At 36.5% G+C, this 22,231-nt stretch overlaps 1 protein-coding gene across 1 annotated transcript in view; it reads right to left on the minus strand.

Moving 5' to 3' along the window:
• Positions 1-262: 262 nt before the first annotated feature.
• The window catches only part of LOC145684044 (uncharacterized), a 28,429-nt gene continuing 6,460 nt past the window's right edge, over positions 263-22,231 (minus strand). Inside the window, exons 2-3 of the mRNA XM_081755875.1 lie at positions 9,561-10,027; positions 263-485 (exon numbers count right to left, since the gene is read on the minus strand). Coding sequence (XP_081612001.1) covers positions 277-485; positions 9,561-9,999 — 648 coding nt within the window. The 5' untranslated portion in view covers positions 10,000-10,027 and the 3' untranslated portion in view covers positions 263-276. The remainder of the gene's footprint in view (positions 486-9,560; positions 10,028-22,231) is intronic.

Here is a 22,231-nt window from a genome sequence, read left to right on the forward strand (position 1 = left end):
CAACAGTAAAAATGTAAGTTCATCGCGTCAAACAATGCTAACACCAGGAACATCATTTGTAGAAGATTTCAACTAGAAAGTTTTAATCTAAATGAAGATCACTCCCTTTTGATAACAATATAATTAACAATAATAATATGTTATTGATAATTTCTTGCCATATTAGATTTTACCAAAATGGGAAACGGAAGGATTTATAAGTTTCCGATGCACATGTTCTAGATTTCTTTAGTTTGAATGGAAACGAAATGAAAGACTTCCATACAAAATAATCATTTAATCACTATCAGATACTTTACAATCACCAAATTCGTCTACAATGTCATCCAGATCACCATCATCATCATACTCGTCGTCGTCGTCATCGTCATCGATGCCTCTAGAGCCTTGCTTAAGTTCTTTTAAGTACTTCATAAGATCAAGATTTGATATGTCTGAGCATGCCTCTTGTGAGTCTTCCTTGCTACCATCTTCAGCTTTGGTTTCTGAAACAGAAAAATAACTCCTGCTCAGAATATTTAAATAAATGCTATTACTTACTAATGAAAGCAGGAGCACGTCCATATAAGATATTACTACAGTGAAACAAAACGAATTTAGTTTGAAAAATAAACTTTTGTAAAATAAATGGTGTTAATTAAATTACTTCTTTTGGAAATTTCCTAAATGGGTTTAACCAAGATTGCTGATCCAACTTCTGTTCCAGTGCACTCACCAAGCAACCGCAAAAATTGCTAATGAACAGGTCTGACTGGCAAAATGATAAATGGATTAGATCCGCGAGAGGAGGCCTATAGATGTCAGGCCACACAAGTACGCTTCTATAGAATTAAATATAAACTATAAGCTACGCTCAGATTTTTTTTTTTTTTTTTTTTTTTTTAACTCTATACCAGGCACTCCCAGAATCTTGCTCGTTCGCTAAGGCTGGCTGAGCGAATTTGCTCAAGCAACGTGGCAGAAATTGTTACGAGTAAAGAAAGATTGTCAGGTCAGTGCTTCCACTTCAATACTTGTGACACCATATAGTCCTAGTGGAGTAGGCTGCTTAAACAAGGAAACAGCAGTTAAGTCGGGCTGGACGCATAACGCAAAATAAAACAGTTACAGTAAACTTATAGATCGCAAGTTCATTCAATCCTTCTTCAGAAGATTTGTATTTTCTTCTTTCGTACAAGCCAGTAATAGTATAATAGTATTAAACCTTTAATGTGTTAAAAAAAATTAACGAGCTGTCCAAAGAAGTTTAGCATCAAGCAACATGATTTAACTTATCATGCCAATGAGTATGATGAAGGTTGAAAGACAAGGAAGAACCCAAGTTGCTGCATGAAATGAAATTAAAAAAAAAAAAAAAAAAAATGTAAGTAACTGCTAATATTATTATTATAAATCGTAACTATCGCTTTTAAATCTCTCCTCAGAGCTGAAGGATAAGCAGTAATATCGTAGTACAGTACACAATTTATAAATTTATTTTCAATGTATAGAATTGAGTTTCTCAAAGGGTAGTCCATGGACCACCGTTGATACACAGCGTGGTTCCAGGTTGACGACGGTAATAGAGAGTTCGTCAAAAAGATCTCCCGTATTTAGAGAGGGCGCTGTATGAGTTGTGGTGGAGATACGGTGGCGGAGTTTTTTTTTTTTTTTCATTCATTCTACCTTCGTTCTAATATAGCTCTAAGATTCACCCTGCCTTTGTGGAATTGGTAACTAGAACAATCTGGATATATCATCACTACAGTCTGATTACATCATCCCTACTACGTGTCATAGTTAAGGAAGTGTGTGAAAGTGTCTTTACTTTCACCTAGCTCGTGCAGATGTTTGCATCTTTGAGAACCAGCCTTTACTTTTTATATGCCAAACGAAAAGTATTAAATACAGGGTGTCCCACAAGTAGTGACTCACTTGTTAGGTGCGGTAGGTTAGGCTGCATGATTGTTTGTTTCTTGTTTTGTTTGTATTTTCCTTTTTTTTTTTAGTTTACAACACTACAAGATGGCGGCTCGCCTGACGCTTGAAAAACGTGTCCAATCTGTTTGCCTATTTTCTGAGACACACAACGTTACGGAAGTCCAGCAACGAATGAAGGAGCAATACGGTGATCCTGCGCCACAGCGGAAAACAGTAACAAGGTATATCCAAGACCCATAAACAATTTTGCGGAATTGACGGCTCGAATCGCCGAGAAATTAAACATCATTCCCACTCAGATGTGCCGAGATGAGTGCAGAAATGTGCGTCTCCGGTTGCAGGCATGTATCGATGTTAATGGCCGCCAGGTGGACTTCCAAATTAGATACTGTAAAGCACTTGATCATTTCTCTGTACCTACAATTTTGTTTCATGCCGTTCTTGTTTATAATAAAAATGTACTGATCACTCAAAAGGCGAGTCACTACTTCTTGTACACACTTACAAACGGAGTTCCCTAGTAAAAGTTCCAGATTATTTCTAATGAAAAAAAAAAAAAAAAAGTGTAGTAGTAGTTAATAAGTGTTATATCCTGGAACATTTCCTGGAAAGGAGAATACAAACTCGGAGAGTAACATGACTGGGTATCCATTATATCCGTTGGTTGATTGATTATTTTGGAATTTAGCGTCCTTTTTAGCACCGAGCCTATATGAGACGTGAATTTATAGCTTAATATGGGACCTGAACCACATGGGTTTCCTCCGGAATCGAACCCGACTCTTCTCCGCTAAACGCTCATACGATAACCATATAGCCGCGAGTGAGCCCCGCTAAATTTTATGCATGTTAGCAAGGTTGTATTCAGGTATAGACCGGAAAGCCTTTGTCTTCTCTGAGCTCACGTTGTGCTATATAAAAATTATGAAGTTAACTCTTAAGCTTACGTAAGAACTCACAGTGCTATAATGATAACATTCCCTGATAGTTTTAAATATCTCCGCATTTGTTTTGTTAATTGTTCCCCTTCAGAAGCAATGAGAACTGAACATTTTATGTTACATGTTGTTTACAAGAGTATTACTGTTAACCAAAACGTTGTTAATAGTCGTCCTTCTTCCCCTCCCTACGATATTAAAAAAAAAAAAAAATACTTGTAGATTTTTAGTTTATCTCGAATTTTATAACCTTGTTAGGCTTTATAACACGTGACACTACCGCTTAATGTGAAATATGAACCACGTGACCTCGATTATTATTATTACTAATGTGTATATTCCACCATTTCATTCATTACTCATCATCACCGTCTCCTTTAGCCTAACCGGCATAACCATGGGACGTAAAACTCAAAGATTTCATTTCATTTTTTAAGTTTAGCGTCCCTTCTTAGCACCAAGGGTACATAAGATATAAGGAGAAATCCGAACCACCGTAATGCTTTTAAATTCTTAAGGATTCTCCCACCGGAATCAAACCCAGGACCTTGTACACCGAACACCCCTGTGGACCAGCGAGGAGGAATAATAATAATAGTCAGAACTATGTAATTTTCTGTATCACCTTACAAAGCTTTTGCGATACAAGTATTTCTATTTACATAATATTTAGACTTATATAGCATCTATCCTTTCGTTTATAGAAGACAAAATACAAGAAATTATGAAAGTGTGTATGTATGTATGTAATAATTCAAAACGTTAAACTAAAATTTACTCAATTCTTTAAAAGCTTCCCTTTCAATAGGGTTCAGTAAACAACCCTCCTTTATATTCATGCAGCATGAAAATCGATTACACAGTTTCACCCATCTGTTATATATTACAATACTTTTACCAAGTGACGTGACTAATGTACAATTTACTGCAAAGCAAATTTATTTATGCGTAAGTGCGTAACCTAATTTTGTCCATATTGAATTTCAATGATTTTCTGTCTTTCTGTTGATCCAGTGATAGCTTGTATAATAAAAGTTGCTCGGGGATTTCTCATAGACTATTTTTTATAGTAATTTTTTATGTACTATCTGTATTCTTATAGGACTCTTTTTCTTATAAGTTTAATAATACAGTATAATTAACATATTATAATTATGTATATTATAACAGTATATTATAATTAAGTTTTTTGAACTGTACTTTGTGCATACAGCACTAGTGAAAAAGTTCCGTCTAACCAAACTATTAAAGCCTCAATATTTGTTAATTTTGACATCTCAAGGACCACTCCAATTGTTTGGTTCTTATTTTGTTCTGACTACAGTGTGCGTTTCAACTGTTCATCACTGATCTTCATAATGACTTTAAATTCCGGTGAGTATCTCTTAGTGGCCAAGAGAATAAGGCGTGTGGTCAGCGGTTTGACCACCACGGTTAGGAATTAGATCTCTGGACTTTTAGCATCTATGGTCATGTTAGTCCGTCATGTATAAGAAATGACGTATCTTGGCGATCACCCTATCCGAGGAAAGGGAAGGAACGAAGCAACCTGGAACCTGTATGTTGGGTACCACCTCGGCATTTGCCTGGTGTGAATGAGGAAAATCCCTCACTCAGGATGACTGCCCTGCAAAAGCTTTTACGCTTTTTCGACCTAGTGTCTCCACTGAGAATCGAACTCGGAACCATTCGCACCAAAGACGAGTGTGTTAGCACTTAATCACCACAGTAGATCAACATCCTGAAGCTGCACGACCTTCCGTTTAAAATGATATTTTTGGTACGTCCACAATCACCATGTAAAGTATAAAATTACGCAATTATTAACAAGCAGAAATTTAGAGTATTTACCCTTCTCATCTGATGACTTTCACTAATTTCATGAGCTATTACTTCTGAAGGTTTTAGTTTCTAAGGTCTGTTTACATTTAGTTCTAGAATTGATGCGAAAAACATACAATAATCTTTATAATATTAAAGAAAGGGAAACATTTCACTGACAGTTCACAAAGACAGGATACGAGAATTCCTGTCTGAAAACAGTGATATTTGTAATCCATTAGTTTACAGCACGTAACATAAAATAAAGAACAATGAAATAGTAATATACAACAAACAACATAGATAAAGACATCAATGTATTACTGCTCAGGATATATGTATTGTAGATAAAATATTGAAGTAGAAACTTACATAAATTAAAGAAAAGTTACACAAAATCGAAGCTTTGTAGTAAAAAAGATACAACGTAACAGAATGTATGGAAATACCCAAATTATAACACAAAATGGTCATATAATCATAATCTAGATAACAGATAATAACAGGATCATTCACGGTCCGTTACAAAGATATTATAGGCTAACTTATGCTAACTTTCCAGTGTGATCCTGTCGAGTGCCTCCTACTATGGACAGCAATCTCTATTTCAAAGTCTGAATATGTAACCCTTCTACCTGTAAGTATTTTGAAAACTGTTCATATACACATTCACACAATACTTTTGAAAATAACTGCGTATTTCATTTGAATGATACCAGAATTTTTACACATTTATACTTATCAAGATTTCAGCTAACAAAATCCAATCACACAATTATATTCAAAGGAATAAAACTGTATCAACAAACTACCATACCAGCATAAGACCTAGAATATTAACACTTTTAAACACAGGGTACACTGCGCATTAAGTACAAATTTACATTTAAAAAATGCAAAACTTGAAATCCTGTCATAATAACTACTTACTCATTAAGACACTATCTGTTCTACTGTTTACTTTGTATCGTTTACATGAAACATAATCAAGTAAAAAGGATAGAAAAAAGACAATACATGTGATGCTATGACAATAAAGCTTGTCTTGGAAGAACAAGCTGCCAGATCAATTTTGATTTCGGAAAAGTACTCAAAAACAACATTTCAGACGAGTAATATCGGAGTAGAGAAATAAAGTGAATTTACATAGATGAAGCTGCAGTAAAAGATAGAGTTAAACGATAAAAACTAAAATTATGTAAGAAATTAAATGATTTTCTTTTAGTTTTACGTCCCACGATCATTGCACCGAGACCGTAATGATGATGAGACGGATTATTATGGTGGAATGATAAAACTGGAAGGAAAGAGAAGAGCCCCAAGAAAACCTATGCACGTGGTGCCTGATCATCACTTGGTGAGATCTGGAATCGAATCAGAAACTCCACACGCCAAGAAAGTAAGTCAAGTGGTAATTACAAATAATACGAAACTTACCAGAGCAATGAAGGACCAGGAGCAGAAATGTGCAGTTTAATCCGGATTTATGTCTACTTTCATTTCGAATGTAATTCCATTAGATACCAATATTCGAATTCTCTACATGATTCTCATGATCTAACACAGGACAGAATCATATGAAAAACTTCTGCAGTGATATAACTGGCTACGTAGTTAACTGAATTAAAACGTTAATTGATACGTTTGAGGTCTATTACAGTTTACTTTGTACTCCCGTATAATCAAATGGTTAGTTATCGTCTACTATTCTTGATGGGGGCACAATTATCGATCGGTATTGATAATCGTGCCCCCATCAAGAATAGTAGCAAATGAAACATTGTGCAGCAACACTGGTCGACGATCGTGCCATCAAGAATAGTAGCAACATTGTGTAGCAAGAATAGTAGCAATCTAACATTGTGTAGCAACTGAAAAGCCACGCATTTGAATTTAATTTTTATTTATTCATTTAAGTACCGATGCGCTTTGCTTAGCATCTTCTGGCAGCCCCTATTTCTGCAAATAATCTCTCTCTTCGATACTGATTTCCTCATCAGCTGGGGTGGAGCTAATAAATTTAGTCTGGCTCCTTATAAGTAACACCAAACTGTAGTTTGCGTTTCTTAACAGAAATGATGGCGTTGAAAACCTAAATACTGATCATGCATCTCCCAATGTCCCATAATACTTCATTCTGAAAAAAGAAAAAAACTATAGTATTCTAATTTTTTTATCCAGTTGCTGATTTTTTTCGGTGGCCCTGAATTACACCTTTGTCTGGGCCTTTTAGCTACGAATGGATGAACGATTATGTACGTTCTTCAGCTCAGTAATGAGAAGTATTAAGAAGATTATAAATAAGTAAGTTTATCGGAATCGACAAAAATTCGTTTTTCACTGTTTACACTGAAACTACGTATGTTTTGAGCATACAATGCAAAGAAAGACTAATCAACATAGGCAATGTGTAAAAGTCTACTACTCCCATCTGGAGAGGCATTTGGTGAATAATCTTTACGAGGGATTGAAAGTTGACTTCAATACAATATACATTTTCATTGTTTGGATCGTACCCGTACGTTGCAAGTGTTATTTATCCTAATTCATTGGACAGCTGTCAATAATAAGATTACATATGCGTACCTCACTCTTCAGGGTCTACCACCATACCGACTTCAGTCAAGTTCAGATGAATTTAATTGTGTTTTAGTGAAATTCTTGTTTTTACAAATTCTAAGCCCAACTCAGGAACCAAAGGTCTTCATATCATAGTACATCATATCCATATTAAGCTTATTCAATTCTATTACCATGGCAAATTTGGTCAAAATCGGACCAGTTTCAATGACGGCATGAAATATAAAGTATCCTTTGATGGTGAACAGCTCGAGAAATAAATGTCTGACCATCATCACATTGAATACGGGTACTAAGCTCGTCGAAATCTATTATCATTCCAATTTTGGTGAAGATCGGGTAAGTTTCGTGAATTGCGTACGATATATATATGGTGGTCTACAAAAAACAATTAGTTTTCAATCTAGGATTCGAAACATTGGGACTTGTTCAATATCAATATTATACCATTGAGAAAACTTGGCCATTTAGAAATCACGGTACATTGGAGTGATGCGAAACGTGCGTTCGCTGGAAGACAGGCCATTTTACGTAACAGTGATATTTCAATAGTCTCCGAGATTCCCTGAACTCAGAGTTTGCTATTTCTTTCTGTGGGAAGACCTTAAAACCGAAGTATACAACACACGTCCTGTAACAATCGGTGAACAGGAACAGAAAAAGAAACAGAAAGACTGAAGAAGAAATCTCTGGCATTCCTCGAAATTCGATTCATAAAGCATTCCAGAAGTTTCTGTAAGCTGTGACAGAACACATTTCCAATGTTCTCTTCAAAAAGCAAAGCGGTAAGTTCATGCCACTATATATATAATGTACATATTTATACTAACCTTCAGATTAAGTAATTTATTGGTTCATGCTAAAATGTTCTTCAGCACCAAAGTTATATGAAACGTCGCTTACTGCTTAAAACACGATTTTCATCATTACAACGCTTTTATGTGAAATTTTCACAAGGAATCGAATATAGGATTATGCGCACAGAAAGCACGTTCATTATCAACTTAGCCACAAAGGACTACTCTTTAGATTTTTATATCTAAGTACAGTATATAGATGAAGTAACTGTTCCTATAATTTCTTGTTTGTCTCGAGCATAACACTCATTCTTCGAGTTACCAGGGATTTTCTATCTTCATTCCCTGGCTTTTAGGTTTTCCAGGCCTATAGAGCACAATTTCCAGATTGAATTTCCTAAGTTTCTAGTATATATATATTTTAGCTTCTAAGATTAGGAAATTTTTGTTAGCTAACACAGAAAGGTCCACAACAACATCCATCCTCTGCTTTTCTGTGTGTTTTATATAAGCAAATAATAATAATAATAATAATAATAATAATAATAATAATAGAAAGTTACATGATGTATTCAGATGATAATAAACACAACCTCGCAAACAACATACTGTAACTAACAAACAATTGTGACAAGTTTTCATTGCGTTACGGAAGAGATTTTCTCAAAGTGACAATATCCACGTTGATAGCTCCTGTTCCCAGAGCAGCTTCTTTTGATAACTTTGTTTTCTTCCTCTCTATTATAGTAATTTGATCAGCTTTGCGTTTACGCTCACGCTTTTACGACTCAATTATATTTTCTTTGGCACACTCTTTCTTCCTCATATGGGTTGAGTTGATTTTGTGTTTAACGTCCCGTTCAGCAGCGAGGCTACATGAGACGTGGACATACTGATTAACGTGGAATCCGAACCACATGAGCTCCCGCCGGGTCTCCCACGCCGAAGGCGCGTACGCTAACCGCTTAGCCACGAGGGAGCTCTCTCCTCATATGGCTCCCTCGTACCACTTCCATGAAGCACAAACAGATTGAAATATTTTTCCATTTATTTCCACCGCACAAGGTCTTTCATATTAGCTTTAAACTTCTTTCACTCATACGATCAACTAGATATTGAGAGTACTCACAAGATAGGGGGTTAGCATTAATATTGTCACTAAGTTCACAAAAAATAAGACCAGTACAACCAAGTTCAGCTGGTCGCCGTAAGTTTTTCGTGTCCTTCATGCTTGGGAGTTTAGTCATAAAAGAAAAGTATACTCATAACGCTTTGCATTGATCAAAAGCAGAGAAGTAAAAATAATAATGTCATTGATTTTTTGTACTATTAACAACTAAACTCCCTAACTTCTTCAAGTACCTGTTTCCAAGTTCCTGACTTTTCCTGCTCTTGACTGATAGTGCATCAAATGACCTTTCCTACTGTTTCCTATGCAATTTTTTAATAAATAACTTATAAAATTAATAACTAGAGAAGATTATTAGGACAACACCCAATTTACCTTTCGCTGCTTTTGCGACGTATCTGAAGAAAGTCCTTTGCTTTCGAACAGGAAGTTGTTTAATTATTTGTTCAATTTCACTATTTATTTTTGCCTGCTCCTGCGCTGTAGGTTTTGCTTTGACTATAATGGCCTCCTTTCCACATTTGCCACAAACATTTAACTCTTGTGCACACGGTTGACAAAGAATATGATAAGCATTTTTCACGGTTTTTTGGCCGCACTTGGTACATTTCGTTGGCATTTTTAAAGGCTTATATTTCTTGTATTTAATTTTCCATTCTAAAATGTCTTTACATCTTTGACACACGTTGGTTATTTCGATCTGGTTAATAAATTTAATCTTAGTACTTTTATCATGTAAATCATTCTTGTATGCTTTAACATTTTGATGTTTCTGCGCTCTCGTTCGACTTACATTCCCACGTTGAGAACTCATGGTTATACACACTGGTTACCATGGGAATCTGTAAAACAGACAGAACAGTCACTAACAGAAGCTGATAAACAATAAATATATACTTAGAAATAACAGTATTGAAACTAAACACAGTAAGTTGCTTATACAACGTGCACGATAAATACGAGAGCATGTCATTCATACGGAAATTATAAAAGCGCATTCCTTGTCAATTCAACCAATATATACAGGGTGTTTCAAAACAACACCGACAACGTTTGGGAGGTGATTCCTGACACCAAGATAAGATAAAAAGTATAGACCAATCTGGGTGCACAAATGCTTCCTTTCGGAGTGATGGACTGACGAAAACATGAAAAAATGAACTTTAAAGGTCTATAGCTCCAATACTATGGAACCCTCTATAGTCGGGCCAAGACTTTTATTCAGGAACTAGTACGTGCCCTATCAAAATATTCATGTTTCAGAATCTTGCGATACTCACGCAACAATTTTTATAGAGATAGTTGGTGAGTACTTTAAATTATATGCCCGTAGCGAACTACCTCTATAAAAATTGTTGCGTGAATACCTTAGGATTCTGAAACATGTATTTTTGGATAGCGCAGATATTAGTTCCTAAGTGAAGTCTTGACCCGACTACGGTAGGGTAGATCTCTTAGTTTTGGAGCTATGGACTTTTAAAGTTTATTATTTCGTATTTTTTGGCAGCCTATAACTCCGAAAGGAAGCATTTGTGCACCCAGGTTGGTCTACACTTTTCGTCTTATTTTGGTGTCAGGAATCGCCTCCCAAACGTTGTCGGTGTTGTTTTGAAACGTCACTCAACATCTTAGATATTCTTCAAATTTGGTGAAGATGTTTGTTTATTCAAATTGTGAACACTACATAAACATTTCACGTATACGATGCGGCTGCTTCTGTCTAGAGGCCACTACAAAATATAAAAATGGCATATATATCAGCAACTCCCTGAACAAAAATTGAGAAATTGAATTACTAAACTTAGGAACATGATTCTTTGGCCAAAATAAGGGTTAATTATTACAAATTTTAGAATTTCTATTATTGAGAGATATAATTTCATAGTTTGTTTTTATAACCACACTAACTGAAAACATAAGCCTAATCGCACGGGGAGAATACGTTTATGAAAGAAATTTGAATCCCTCTCCCCCCTTAGGATACACATGTCAATGAAAATGTAATAATAAAAATCCATAAGATACTCTACTTCCGGCATAAATTTTGATTAGTTGCTTAGTACCGGCCAATGTCCATTTCATGTGCAATACAATGTACTGGTAAATTTTAACAATTGATTACTTATATGCATTTTAAAACTCTCGTGTAAATGGAAGATGGCATAGCCAAGATACATACATACATATATATGTATGTATTTATGTATCTTTGCTACACTATCTTTAAGGGTGCACCGGAGCACGTGCACCACCACCCCTTTTGTTGTGAATATACACTATCTAAAGTGAGACGCCAGTAGTGAAAATAGCAATACTTTCCGAAAATTTCATGTCATGTTTACGTTTCGAGCTTACAAGAAAGCGAAGTTTTGCAAAAGCAATAGTTTAAGTCAATTTTCTGAAGGTTTTGAAGAAAAAGGATTTACCGAGAACAGACACTTAGCATTTCCAGGGAAATTCTTCATTCACACTACAGATGCCTAAAGGCATCTTAAAAAATTAAATTGAATTCAAATGTACTGGTAGTTCTTGATGCACCCGCGTCAGAAAATCCTGGATTTCGCTCTGTATACATATATTGGTCATTGGCAACTAGAAATTTAAGAGCTGGCGACCAGTGTTCAGTAGGAACGGTTACTGCCTAAACTCGCAGGACTGCGCAGTTTCTGTTTCTCACGAAAATCATTGTCACTGAGCGAGAGAAAACACGGAATGTGAAATCTTTACAACGGACATGGAAAGTGAAGTCTTCACAACGTTGTAATTCGCCCCTCCTTTCATCACGAGATTTCCAAATTTGCTTCCAATTGTCACATTTTGTGTAGTTGTAACTGTGAGTACTGCTTCATGTGAGAGAGTCTTCAGCACTCTCAATAGAGCTTAGACTGCCGACTGCTGACATTTTGTTTACGGACTTTGATCAATGGACAACTGGTAGTCCAGTGCAGAGAGAGAGAGAGCGTTACACAAACATGAAACCTTAAGGTAAGATATTTTTTTAACATGCATATGAATTGCCCAATTCAAAATTGATTATCCTGAACCTAATTGTCTTGTTTTGAAATTTTATGCCCAAATGTACTCTCTTTCTTTGACAAACCAAAGACCGTGTGTGTGTGTAGGGGGGGGGGGGGCGGTGACCTCTCATAATTTGTACGTGAGAGATACTGGCGACCATCGTTTTTGGATTGGCGAGTGTGTCTGACTTCGAAATTTTGCGCCCTCTATATATATATATATACAGGGTGACTGGTAATTCGATACATTCCTTGTAAAGAAATATTCTACAAGTACTTTGAAACATTTTCACCTAAATAAACCGGAGGTGCACCAAGAACATTTTCACTATTCTACAGGCCAAAATAAAGCGAAAATGTAATTGATGGTATGCCCTCCGGGGTCTCCTTCAGCCGCTATGGGGAATCAAAATTTCACAATGTGTCAACGTCGCAGATTAACTTGGAGCCATTAGCATTGCTCTACGAATACCACGAGCTGTTAAATTGATTGCTACACTAATAAGTGATACTAGTGTCAATAAATATCGGGTTTAGCTGCCATCTGGAAAGAATCGATATAACTATTTGATAGATTGGTAGATCTATTTAAACACAAACAAAACTATTGCTGAGCAAAACAATATATTCACATGAAAAACTACATACGTGTTACAGTTTCGCCAACTAACACTTTGGCTTCATCAGACACTATATCTTCTATATAGTGTCTGATGAAGCCAAAGTGTTAGTTGGGGAAACTGTAACACGTATGTAGTTTTTTATGTGAATATATTGTTTTGCTCAGCAATAGTTTTGTTTAAGTATATACAAAGCAAAGCTTCTACTTATGGAAAATATTACAGTTGGTAGATCTAATCTATGGTTCTTTATTTACGACTTTGCCACATAGTGCAATTTGTGTCCTTAGACGAGAACTCGAAAGGTATACAAATATATATATATATATATATATATATATATATATATATATATATATATATATAGCATTATTTTGACTTGTAGCATAATGCTCTGTGGTCCATGGGCGCCATTTTTAGAACACCCTATATATATATATATATACATATAAACATTTTTTTCATCATTACGAACAGTGAGGAATTCATTTCTCAACATATTTCGTAACCGGAAATCCAACTGTCTCTCCATGATTTACACTCTGGATCCTGGGTTCCTTTCCCAGTGGAATCATATATTGTATAGAGGGGATCATGAGTCAATTGGGGAATTACCTGAATAAAAAAATGTAGCAGACTCTTGTTTAGAAAGTTAGAAACAATGATAGCTAGGAAACAATGCGCTGACCATGTATCACCCGGTTACGTAAAATGATCACACCATGTATCACACAAACATTTTTAAAATCAATAAGTGGATTACTACTCGTTTTCATCACAATTGTGGAGAATAAAATTTCACATAATAAAAACACCTGTGAATCGATAACAACATAACAAATTTCCTACACACACGTTAAACCAAGGTCACAAACTCAGAGTAACATTAATGTTAAATCTTCATTTTTTAATTTTAAAATTATCTTTGCTTGTTTAACCCTATTTGTTTATTCATCGCAGTTTGAAGAAGTACCTCTGAAATCTCTGTTAGGAATACGTTAACATTGTGTACCTCTGAAATCTCTGTTAGGAATACGTTGTGTCCAGCGACACAAGTCGCCTACCAAGAATCTTATTTTTCATATATGGGTCATTATGTGTTAAATCAACTGCGTGTATAGAATGAGCCATTGGTTCGACAAATTTACTGGGGAAAAAAATCAACAGTTTAGTGTGCTGAGTGGGAACTGGTGCTGTCGTGGAGGAGAATGAGGCGGCGATTTGTAACTGTTTTACGCAATTCATTGAGGGTCTCTGGCAAACAAATTGTCTATCACTCAACTTTTACAGTCCTTCGATCTTCTAGAGCTATGGTTGCTATGTGTCCGATGTAACCGAAGAAACAAGAGATCATTTGCTTAGGAGTATTCTTTGAGCGAACAACCTCTGCTGGTTTCGGCTCACTTTGAAATATACAGTGGATCGCTGTTTAGTTTCGGGATCGCATGAATAGATCCTACTTTCCTTCCCTGTAATTATATAGTATACAAGCCTGTTTTTAAGCTTCGGTCGAGTTGTGTGGGATCTAACGGCTTGAAAATCTCCGTACGTTCAGGCGGCCATGCAAAATTATATGTAATGGTTTCACGTCAATGTGCATGGATGCCTAAAACTCACAACAGTGTGTCACAGACCGATCTCTCTAAATTATTTCACGCGCAGCATCAACAAATATGGATGGAAGACCTTCACAAAAATCATTACTGAGAAATGTGAACCAACGCTGGAATTCGGAAAAGCAATTGTACATAATCCTATTGGATGGTGCTTTATCCCTAAAAGCCAAATGAAGTCGCTTGATGCAGTGTTTCGGTCTTAAATTGGAAACCAGAAAATATCATCTTCCGAAAGTGTTCACGGCAAATTTCAATTTCTCACACAAAACAACTACTTAACACTGCTGTGAAAAATAAACGAATTAGTTTAAACAATCAAAGATAGTTTTAAACACAGTATTGTTCCGAATTTCATAACAGCAGAACAATGGCGCCACTGTAAGTAGTATTAGGCCGAAAGTTTTCCAGCAACCCTCGTATCTGTTTATGAAATTAGTAATAATGTTATCTCATTCTCTGTCTAAATTCCCTTAACTACGATGTAATATATATGGCGCGTTTACCATTCGAGCCATATATAAATGTTTGTTGGTACCAACAAACTTCTGCCTTTCCTGCTGATCTAGTGACTAACGCGCGCGCTTTTGTGCACAGGATTCCGGGTTCGATTTTCGTTGGGATAGCATTTGAACACATTACGGTGGTTCGGATTCTTGTTTAAGGTTGGTTTAAAGGGACAAGTTTTGCCGCTAGATGTAACTACAGTCTTCGTATCTCTCCCATTTATTTTTTTATCTTTCCGGAAATTCACGATTTCTTTTATAAATTTTAACACAGAGACTTCAAATTTTTAGAGAAGGAACTTCATAACCTGTTAAAGGGAACAACCCGTGCCGATTTTTTATTTAGAATTTTCTTCATTGTTGAAATGGCTTGATTATTGAAATGGATATCCAAACCTTTAACAATGGAACTGTTTCAACAATGAAGAAAATTCTAAATAAAAAATCGGCACGGATTGTTCCCTTTAATAGGTTATGAAGTTTCTTTTCTAAAAATTTGAAGTCTCTAGGTTGAAATTTATAAAAGAAATTGTAAATTTTCGTGAAAGGGAAAAAATACATGGGAGACATACGAAGACTGTAGTGACATCTATCGACAAAACTTGTCTCTTTACACTAACCTTAAACTGTACATTCGCGTCTCATATAGCCTTGCTGCCATAAAGAGACGCTAAACTTGAACCAATATCTGTATATAGACTTGCAGAATGCTGCCATAGAGCAAGCAGAAATATAGTCTGAAATATGATTTAGGTACATGTAAGTAATTAGTAATTTTCAGTTTCTTATACTTTACTAGAGCTAAAGTCTGGCTTTTTTTTTTTTTTTTTGGTTAAGATTCACTATTGCTAGCCTTCTTTATGTGTCCTATAATTTCTACTGTGATTTTACATTCCTAGTATCTCTTCAACAACCAATCCTGTTATCATCATTTGCTAGACACTTAACTGAAGAACACTGGTTTCTAAACATTGTTACCTGTAGCTCTTTTCTAAGAAAACAAAAACACCAAAGTCACTGTTTTTCTTTTAAGTATTGACGACCATCTATACACATTATATCCACACTTGAGGATGAGAGTCATGTAACAAAACAATATAACAAGCAACCATCTACTATTTAGAAATATTTCACTTCAAGTGTGAAATTTTCCCATAGTTAAGCTGCTTCAATTTGTAACCTCTGGGCGTGGCAGAAAAGAACTGAGTAACCTATTCAATTTAAAATCAGAGACTGACCTTTTCGAGTGAAGTTGTTTTATTACTTTCTGTCCCAATTCTTGCCGAGTTTGCCCTCACCCAAATTTAACGCTGAATGTTTGATCCTAATGTAATACAACTCAAAACACATTCTTTGCTACTTGTGGTTACATTTTCTTAATAATTTTGACATACTTAAAGTTGTATTTAGATATATCTAGGTGTTTTAATAAGCTAGATAACCCAGAATCTTGACCCGTTGCATCTCTTGTACGTTCTCTTATATTCTAGTTCCAATATTTCTCCTAGTTACTCAAATTTAACAACTACAGCATTTACAAATAGTTTGATGGACTCCAGCATGTTCAATTGTTAACAATTTTTTGTAATTCGCAAAATCTTTTTTAGTATTTATGGACGATTTGCACTTAATCTCTAACTCAACTTCGTTCAGACTGGATGATAATTTAGGCCAATAAGGAAAGAATATCCAGTAATTCTCGGACCTTCGTGCGACTCTATGATGTACGTTGAAAGCTCTTTTTCTTAATTTATCCAACGGGTTCCTAGAGTATCCATTCTTTTGACGTAATTCAAATATATATAATCTGTAGCTGATTATTTATATCTCCCTTAGTTGGTACAATCTATATACCCTTAAAAAGAAATTTGCTACAAATTAAAGCGTCCATTAGTAAGACTGCGCAATTTACTGTGTATGTAAAAATCACAAGCAGTTGGTTTCCTATACATTTTAGCAATAAATTTATTGTTGACTTATTATTATAACTTAAGCATAATTACAAATATATATTCAGTTAAACCAATCTTAGTGTACGTCTGTCATTAGTAGAGACCGGATGTTAGGCAAAATGCCTATTCTTTAATATTAAAGATATAATCAAAAATAACGTTTTAAAGTTTATATGGGAGGTTATAGTTTCAATTTAAGCCAATTTTATTTTGCCTATTCCGCCCCTTACTGTCTAAATAATTGCTTTAGTACCTAATGCCTGTTCTATGCATGCATTTTTTTTCAAAACAAGACTTCAAGACTTCATTGGGAAAATGTTATATATATATATAGGGCTTGAAAATCTTGCTTGCAAGTACTAGCCAGACCATTTTGCACTCACAGTGTTTATACAAATAAAGAAAAATCACTTTGCGACACAGTAAACACATCAATACTGGGCTTATTGGCATGTCTCTTACTAATAATAAAAAAAAGAGTGACGTCTCCAATTTATTCTTGAATTTCTTGTGGATATGTCCAGCTGTAGGGGGGGCCGTGGTGGCTCAGCGGTAGAGCGTTCACCTCTGGTGCTAGGGGTCTCGGGTTCAAACCCTGCTCCCGCCAAGTGAACTTTGTGGTGGACAAACACCGTGTGCGTGGGTTTTCTCGGGGTTCTCCCGTTTCCTCCCACTTTCTTCATTCCACCATTTCATTCATTACTCATTATCACCGTCTCCTTTAGCCTAACCGGCATACCCGTGGGACGTAAAACTCAAAATTTCATTTCAGGTCCAGCTGTACGCCGGCCACTGCTTCTTATTGATCACACTTTATTCGCAATTGTAAAGAAGTACTTATAACTGGCGAGCAGGAGTGTGGACTTTTCAAGCTCTTGATAATATATAATATAAAATATATATACATGGAATTCATGTCAAGCTTCGTTTGTATATATAGAGTAAAGGAAGATATTAACAAACATGTATATTTCTATAATCTTTGAGCATTATCTAAGACTTGAATTTATTCTTTTTAATTGTATTAAGTATTTATCTTCATTATTTCGAGTTACATTTTAGTGCCTATTTTTTTAAATTTCAAGTGCCTCTTTTCCAGATTTTTAATGCATAAACATCCGACCTCTAGTCATTAGTAATTGCTGAAAATTTCAACGGGATCTCTCATCTTCTTCAGCAGCGTTTTCTTGAACTACCTACACCAGACTCGTGATATCCACGGCATCCATCGTTGTGGCATAGAAGTATCAAAACAAAAATGACTTCTCTGATACACGGATAAATCTTGCAATATTTCCACAACACAAACAGCAGATGCGTATACACGCCGTGATCGACCGTAAGTACACGGTCTAACGCCCCAAGAGGCAGGGTGGCAAACGACTTTATAAAACGGATGACGCCACCCCGTCAATATCTTCAGTCATTTTTTAGTGGCAGTGACTGAGAGTGGTCAACAACTTTTAATACGTGAACTGTTACTGGACGAGTTCGAACTCGGATATAATGCTGCGGCAGCAACCCAAGACATTTCTCATGTGAAAGGGGAAGATGCAGTGAACCACAGCACAGCAACTCGTTGGTTCCAGAAATTTCATGCAGGTTGTAAAAAATAGCGATCAGCCAAGGTTCGGCCGCTCTAGGGTAGATTCTAAGGACATACGACACGCCATTGGGGAGAATCCATCCACCATCACACGACGATTGACACGCCTCAATCCACTGTAGTGTATGCCACTTTCAAAAACCATTAGCAGCTGCCGCATTGTGCCACATGAGTAGACATCAACTCAGACCCAGAACAGAATGTATGTATGCCGACACTGCTGCAAAATCTGCGTGATGTGCGTTTCCTGAAACAGGTTGTCACATGCGACATTTTTTTTTTCTTCTTTGAAATCCGAATATGTAAAAAAAAGTGGCTGAGCAAGAACAGACTTCCTTTATTCCTAACAGTTGAAGCGCATGTATGCTGCACTACAGGAATGGTGAACCGAAAGGGTGTCCTGCTACACCAGGATAACGCACAACCACACTCGGCTCGAAAAACACAAAGAAACTGTAGAAAGTTGATGGCATCAAAATGATGCTACCCCCAAAAAATTGTGTTCACCTTACCCCTTTGGATTACTTCCCTGTTTCCTAAAAGCATGATGCTTCACCAATTAGTACCAAATGAAAACTACAGTGACTGCCTTCTTTGCCTCTAAGAACAGGTGGAATCGAGGATCTAGCAAGATGATGCCTAAAAGCAGTTCAACACGAGGGCTGAACTTTGAATGTTAAGCTTATTTCATTGTACTGTAATATACACAGGTATGCTGTACACCTGAATATTGCAAGACTCATGACTCATTCTTGTAATAAAAATATCAACAAACAGCTACGTGTTCGTTTCGATATCTCCATACCACAACGATGGATGCCCTTTAATGTGATGAGCCCGCTGTAAATCCTTGAAGAAACTGTCACTGAAGAAGATGGGAGTTCCCATTGAAATTTCGGCAATCACTAAATAAACAGACGTGACCTCAAGGGTTTACTTCCAAACTGTTATCTTTCTCGTGCTCAAGTCTAAATTAGGTTTTGGGCGAATTTGATTACGCTCTTGAAAAAGCATCTGTAAACTATGACAATATCATCAGCAAACCTTATACTATTTGAAATGTTCTTTTTCCAAAATTTTATTTTTACTACTAAAAACCAAGAATGCTATGAAACCGAATCAGACCAGGAGCGCAGCAAGGGGGGCGAGGCAAGAAATACTGAAAGGAGTCGTCAGCGTCGGTGGGTATACGCGTATAGTGGAAAAACATATATCTTGTGTGCAGCACAGCCTTGCGACACTTCTATGATCACTTCGCAACTGATTTTCACTTCATTATCTTTTTCTTATAGAATACTATGTAGTAAAGAGCACAATTTCAATTTCCTATTTCTATCTTATCATACATGTAACAGATAAGATCCCGATATATTTTACTTACTTGTACAATTCTAAATCAAGTAGCATATCTCTTCCGTAAATTTTACAAATATACGCCCTCATAAAATGGGGTAGCAGCCAAAAATATGGTTCCCCCATTTCCTGTCTTCTGGTTCAGATGCAACTCCCCCGCTTATTAGTTTTTGCTCTATATTTCTGTACTTCTCTCTGTTATTGAAGCATACACGTCCTAGTTTAGTTAATAAAACAGTGATTTTAAACATCGCCATATTATGGTCTATTGCCTGTTTATCTAATATCGGATCAATACGTGAACTTATATAGTTCAGAATTTAACTTTGTTTTTCCTTCTAATTAAATACTCTACATTAATAACATTTATTACCTTTTTTGTTACTCTCATGCTGACATTTCGTCTGATTCCGTTCATTTCTCTGTAAATTTTGTTTTTTGGGGCGGCCTATGTGGCAGTCAACCGCACTAAACTTCCCAGAATTATTTACTATACACTTCGTTGACAATTTAATTGAAAAAAATGAAATGAAATTTTGAGTTTTACGTCCCACGGTTATGCCGGTTAGGCTAAAGGAGACGGTGATAATGAGTAATGAATGAAATGGTGGAATGAAGAAAGTGGGAGGAAACGGGAGAACCCCGAGAAAACCCACGCACACGGTGTTTGTCCACCACAAAGTTCACTTGGCGGGAGCAGGGTTTGAACCCGAGACCCCTAGCACCATAGGTGAACGCTCTACCACTGAGCCACCGCGGCCCACAACAATTTAATTGAGATAGAGTGCAGATTGAGAATATCCCATCATAAATAATGGTAATTCCACGGTTAAAATAGGTGACTGCATATGAAAGACGACTGTTTAAGATATTAATCTCCACTGGCGGAAAATTTCTGCAGAATATAGGAAACCAGTATTTTCTGTTTACTAGTATGAGGTACAAGCAGTGTTGGGCAAATTTCAATTGAATTACCAATTAATCTGTAAATTTAATTGTTAATTGCAATTAACAATTGAAGTAATGGTTAATTGTTAATTGCAGTTGGCCATTAATAATGGAGAATCAATTACAATTAATCAATTGATTGAAAGTAATTGCAGTGGAAAGTAATCGCAATTGAATTGTCATTCAATTGCAATTGATTTCCACAGCAATTACTTTCAATTGATTGATCAGTTGCAATTGATTTTCACTGATTAATTTTCAACACTGTAGTTCAGAGAGGGCGTGGGAGCAATGAAAACTTTAGCCACGACCAATTGACTCACCACCCATCGTGGCCCACTCTGACCCACCACTCACCATGAACCACTCTCACCCACTGTGACCCACCACTGACCCATGATCCACGCCCTCTTCTCTACTGACTAAAGAGTTTAAACTTGTCATATAACAAGCCTATGAAATTATCACTCATCGGAGTTTGAATTTCTACGATCAATCGCTCAAGCACTGCTCTATTACAATAACGGCGGATCTGACCTTTCTAATATAAATAAAATAAAAAGTTTGTTTGTGTCTGTCTGTCTATCTTTGTGCGGCCTGTGGACCAGACGAGTGGACGAAACTTTTCAAAATTTGGTCACGGATAGTTTGGTCTAGGCCCCAGATCAAGACGAAGAGTTTTTTTCTTCAAATTTCGAACTAGTGGGGTCTCAGGGGGACGTTTACCGGGACCGGCCTGCGGACCAGACAAGTTGACCGAGAGTAACCAAATTTTGGTTACGGGTACCTTGGTCCAGGTCCCACACCAAGGCGAAGCGTTTTTGACGAAATTCGAAGCAGGGGGTCTCAGACGGCGTTTATTGGGACATGTAAAAGTAATAGAAAATGACCGATATTAGTGTCGATTTCATAATTTTCGCGGTCGCTGAGATCAATAGTAAAACTCCGATCGCAATAACTTCCAAATTTACCCTATTCGGGTGCGGGCCGGGGGTCAACGGGGGGGGGGGGGTACAGGGGAATACCGAAACGTAAAAGTAATCCAAAAGGACCGATATTAGTGTCAAATTCATAGTTTTCGCGGTCGCTGAGATCAATGGTGATTCTTTCATTAGCAATGATTTTCAAATTTAACCACCATTGCATGCGGGCCAGGAGTCACCGGGGTGGGGAATTGCGAGACGTAAAAATAATGGAAAATGACCGATAGGGTCTATTAGTGTCAAATTCATAGTTTTCGCTGTCGCTGAGATGAATGGTGATACTTCCACAGGTGTTGACTTCCAAATACAGCCCCCATCGTCGGTTTTTTCAAAATTGGAACCAGAGGATCATAGGGGCTTTTACCGGGATATGTAAAAAGTAATAGAAAATGGCAGATGTTAGTGTCACATTCATAGTTTTCGCGGTATCGGCTGGGGGCCAAAGGAG

This window comes from Thermobia domestica, chromosome 4 (genome assembly GCF_964235325.1).
Source record: "Thermobia domestica chromosome 4, izTheDome1.hap1.1, whole genome shotgun sequence".
NCBI lineage: Eukaryota > Metazoa > Arthropoda > Insecta > Zygentoma > Lepismatidae > Thermobia > Thermobia domestica.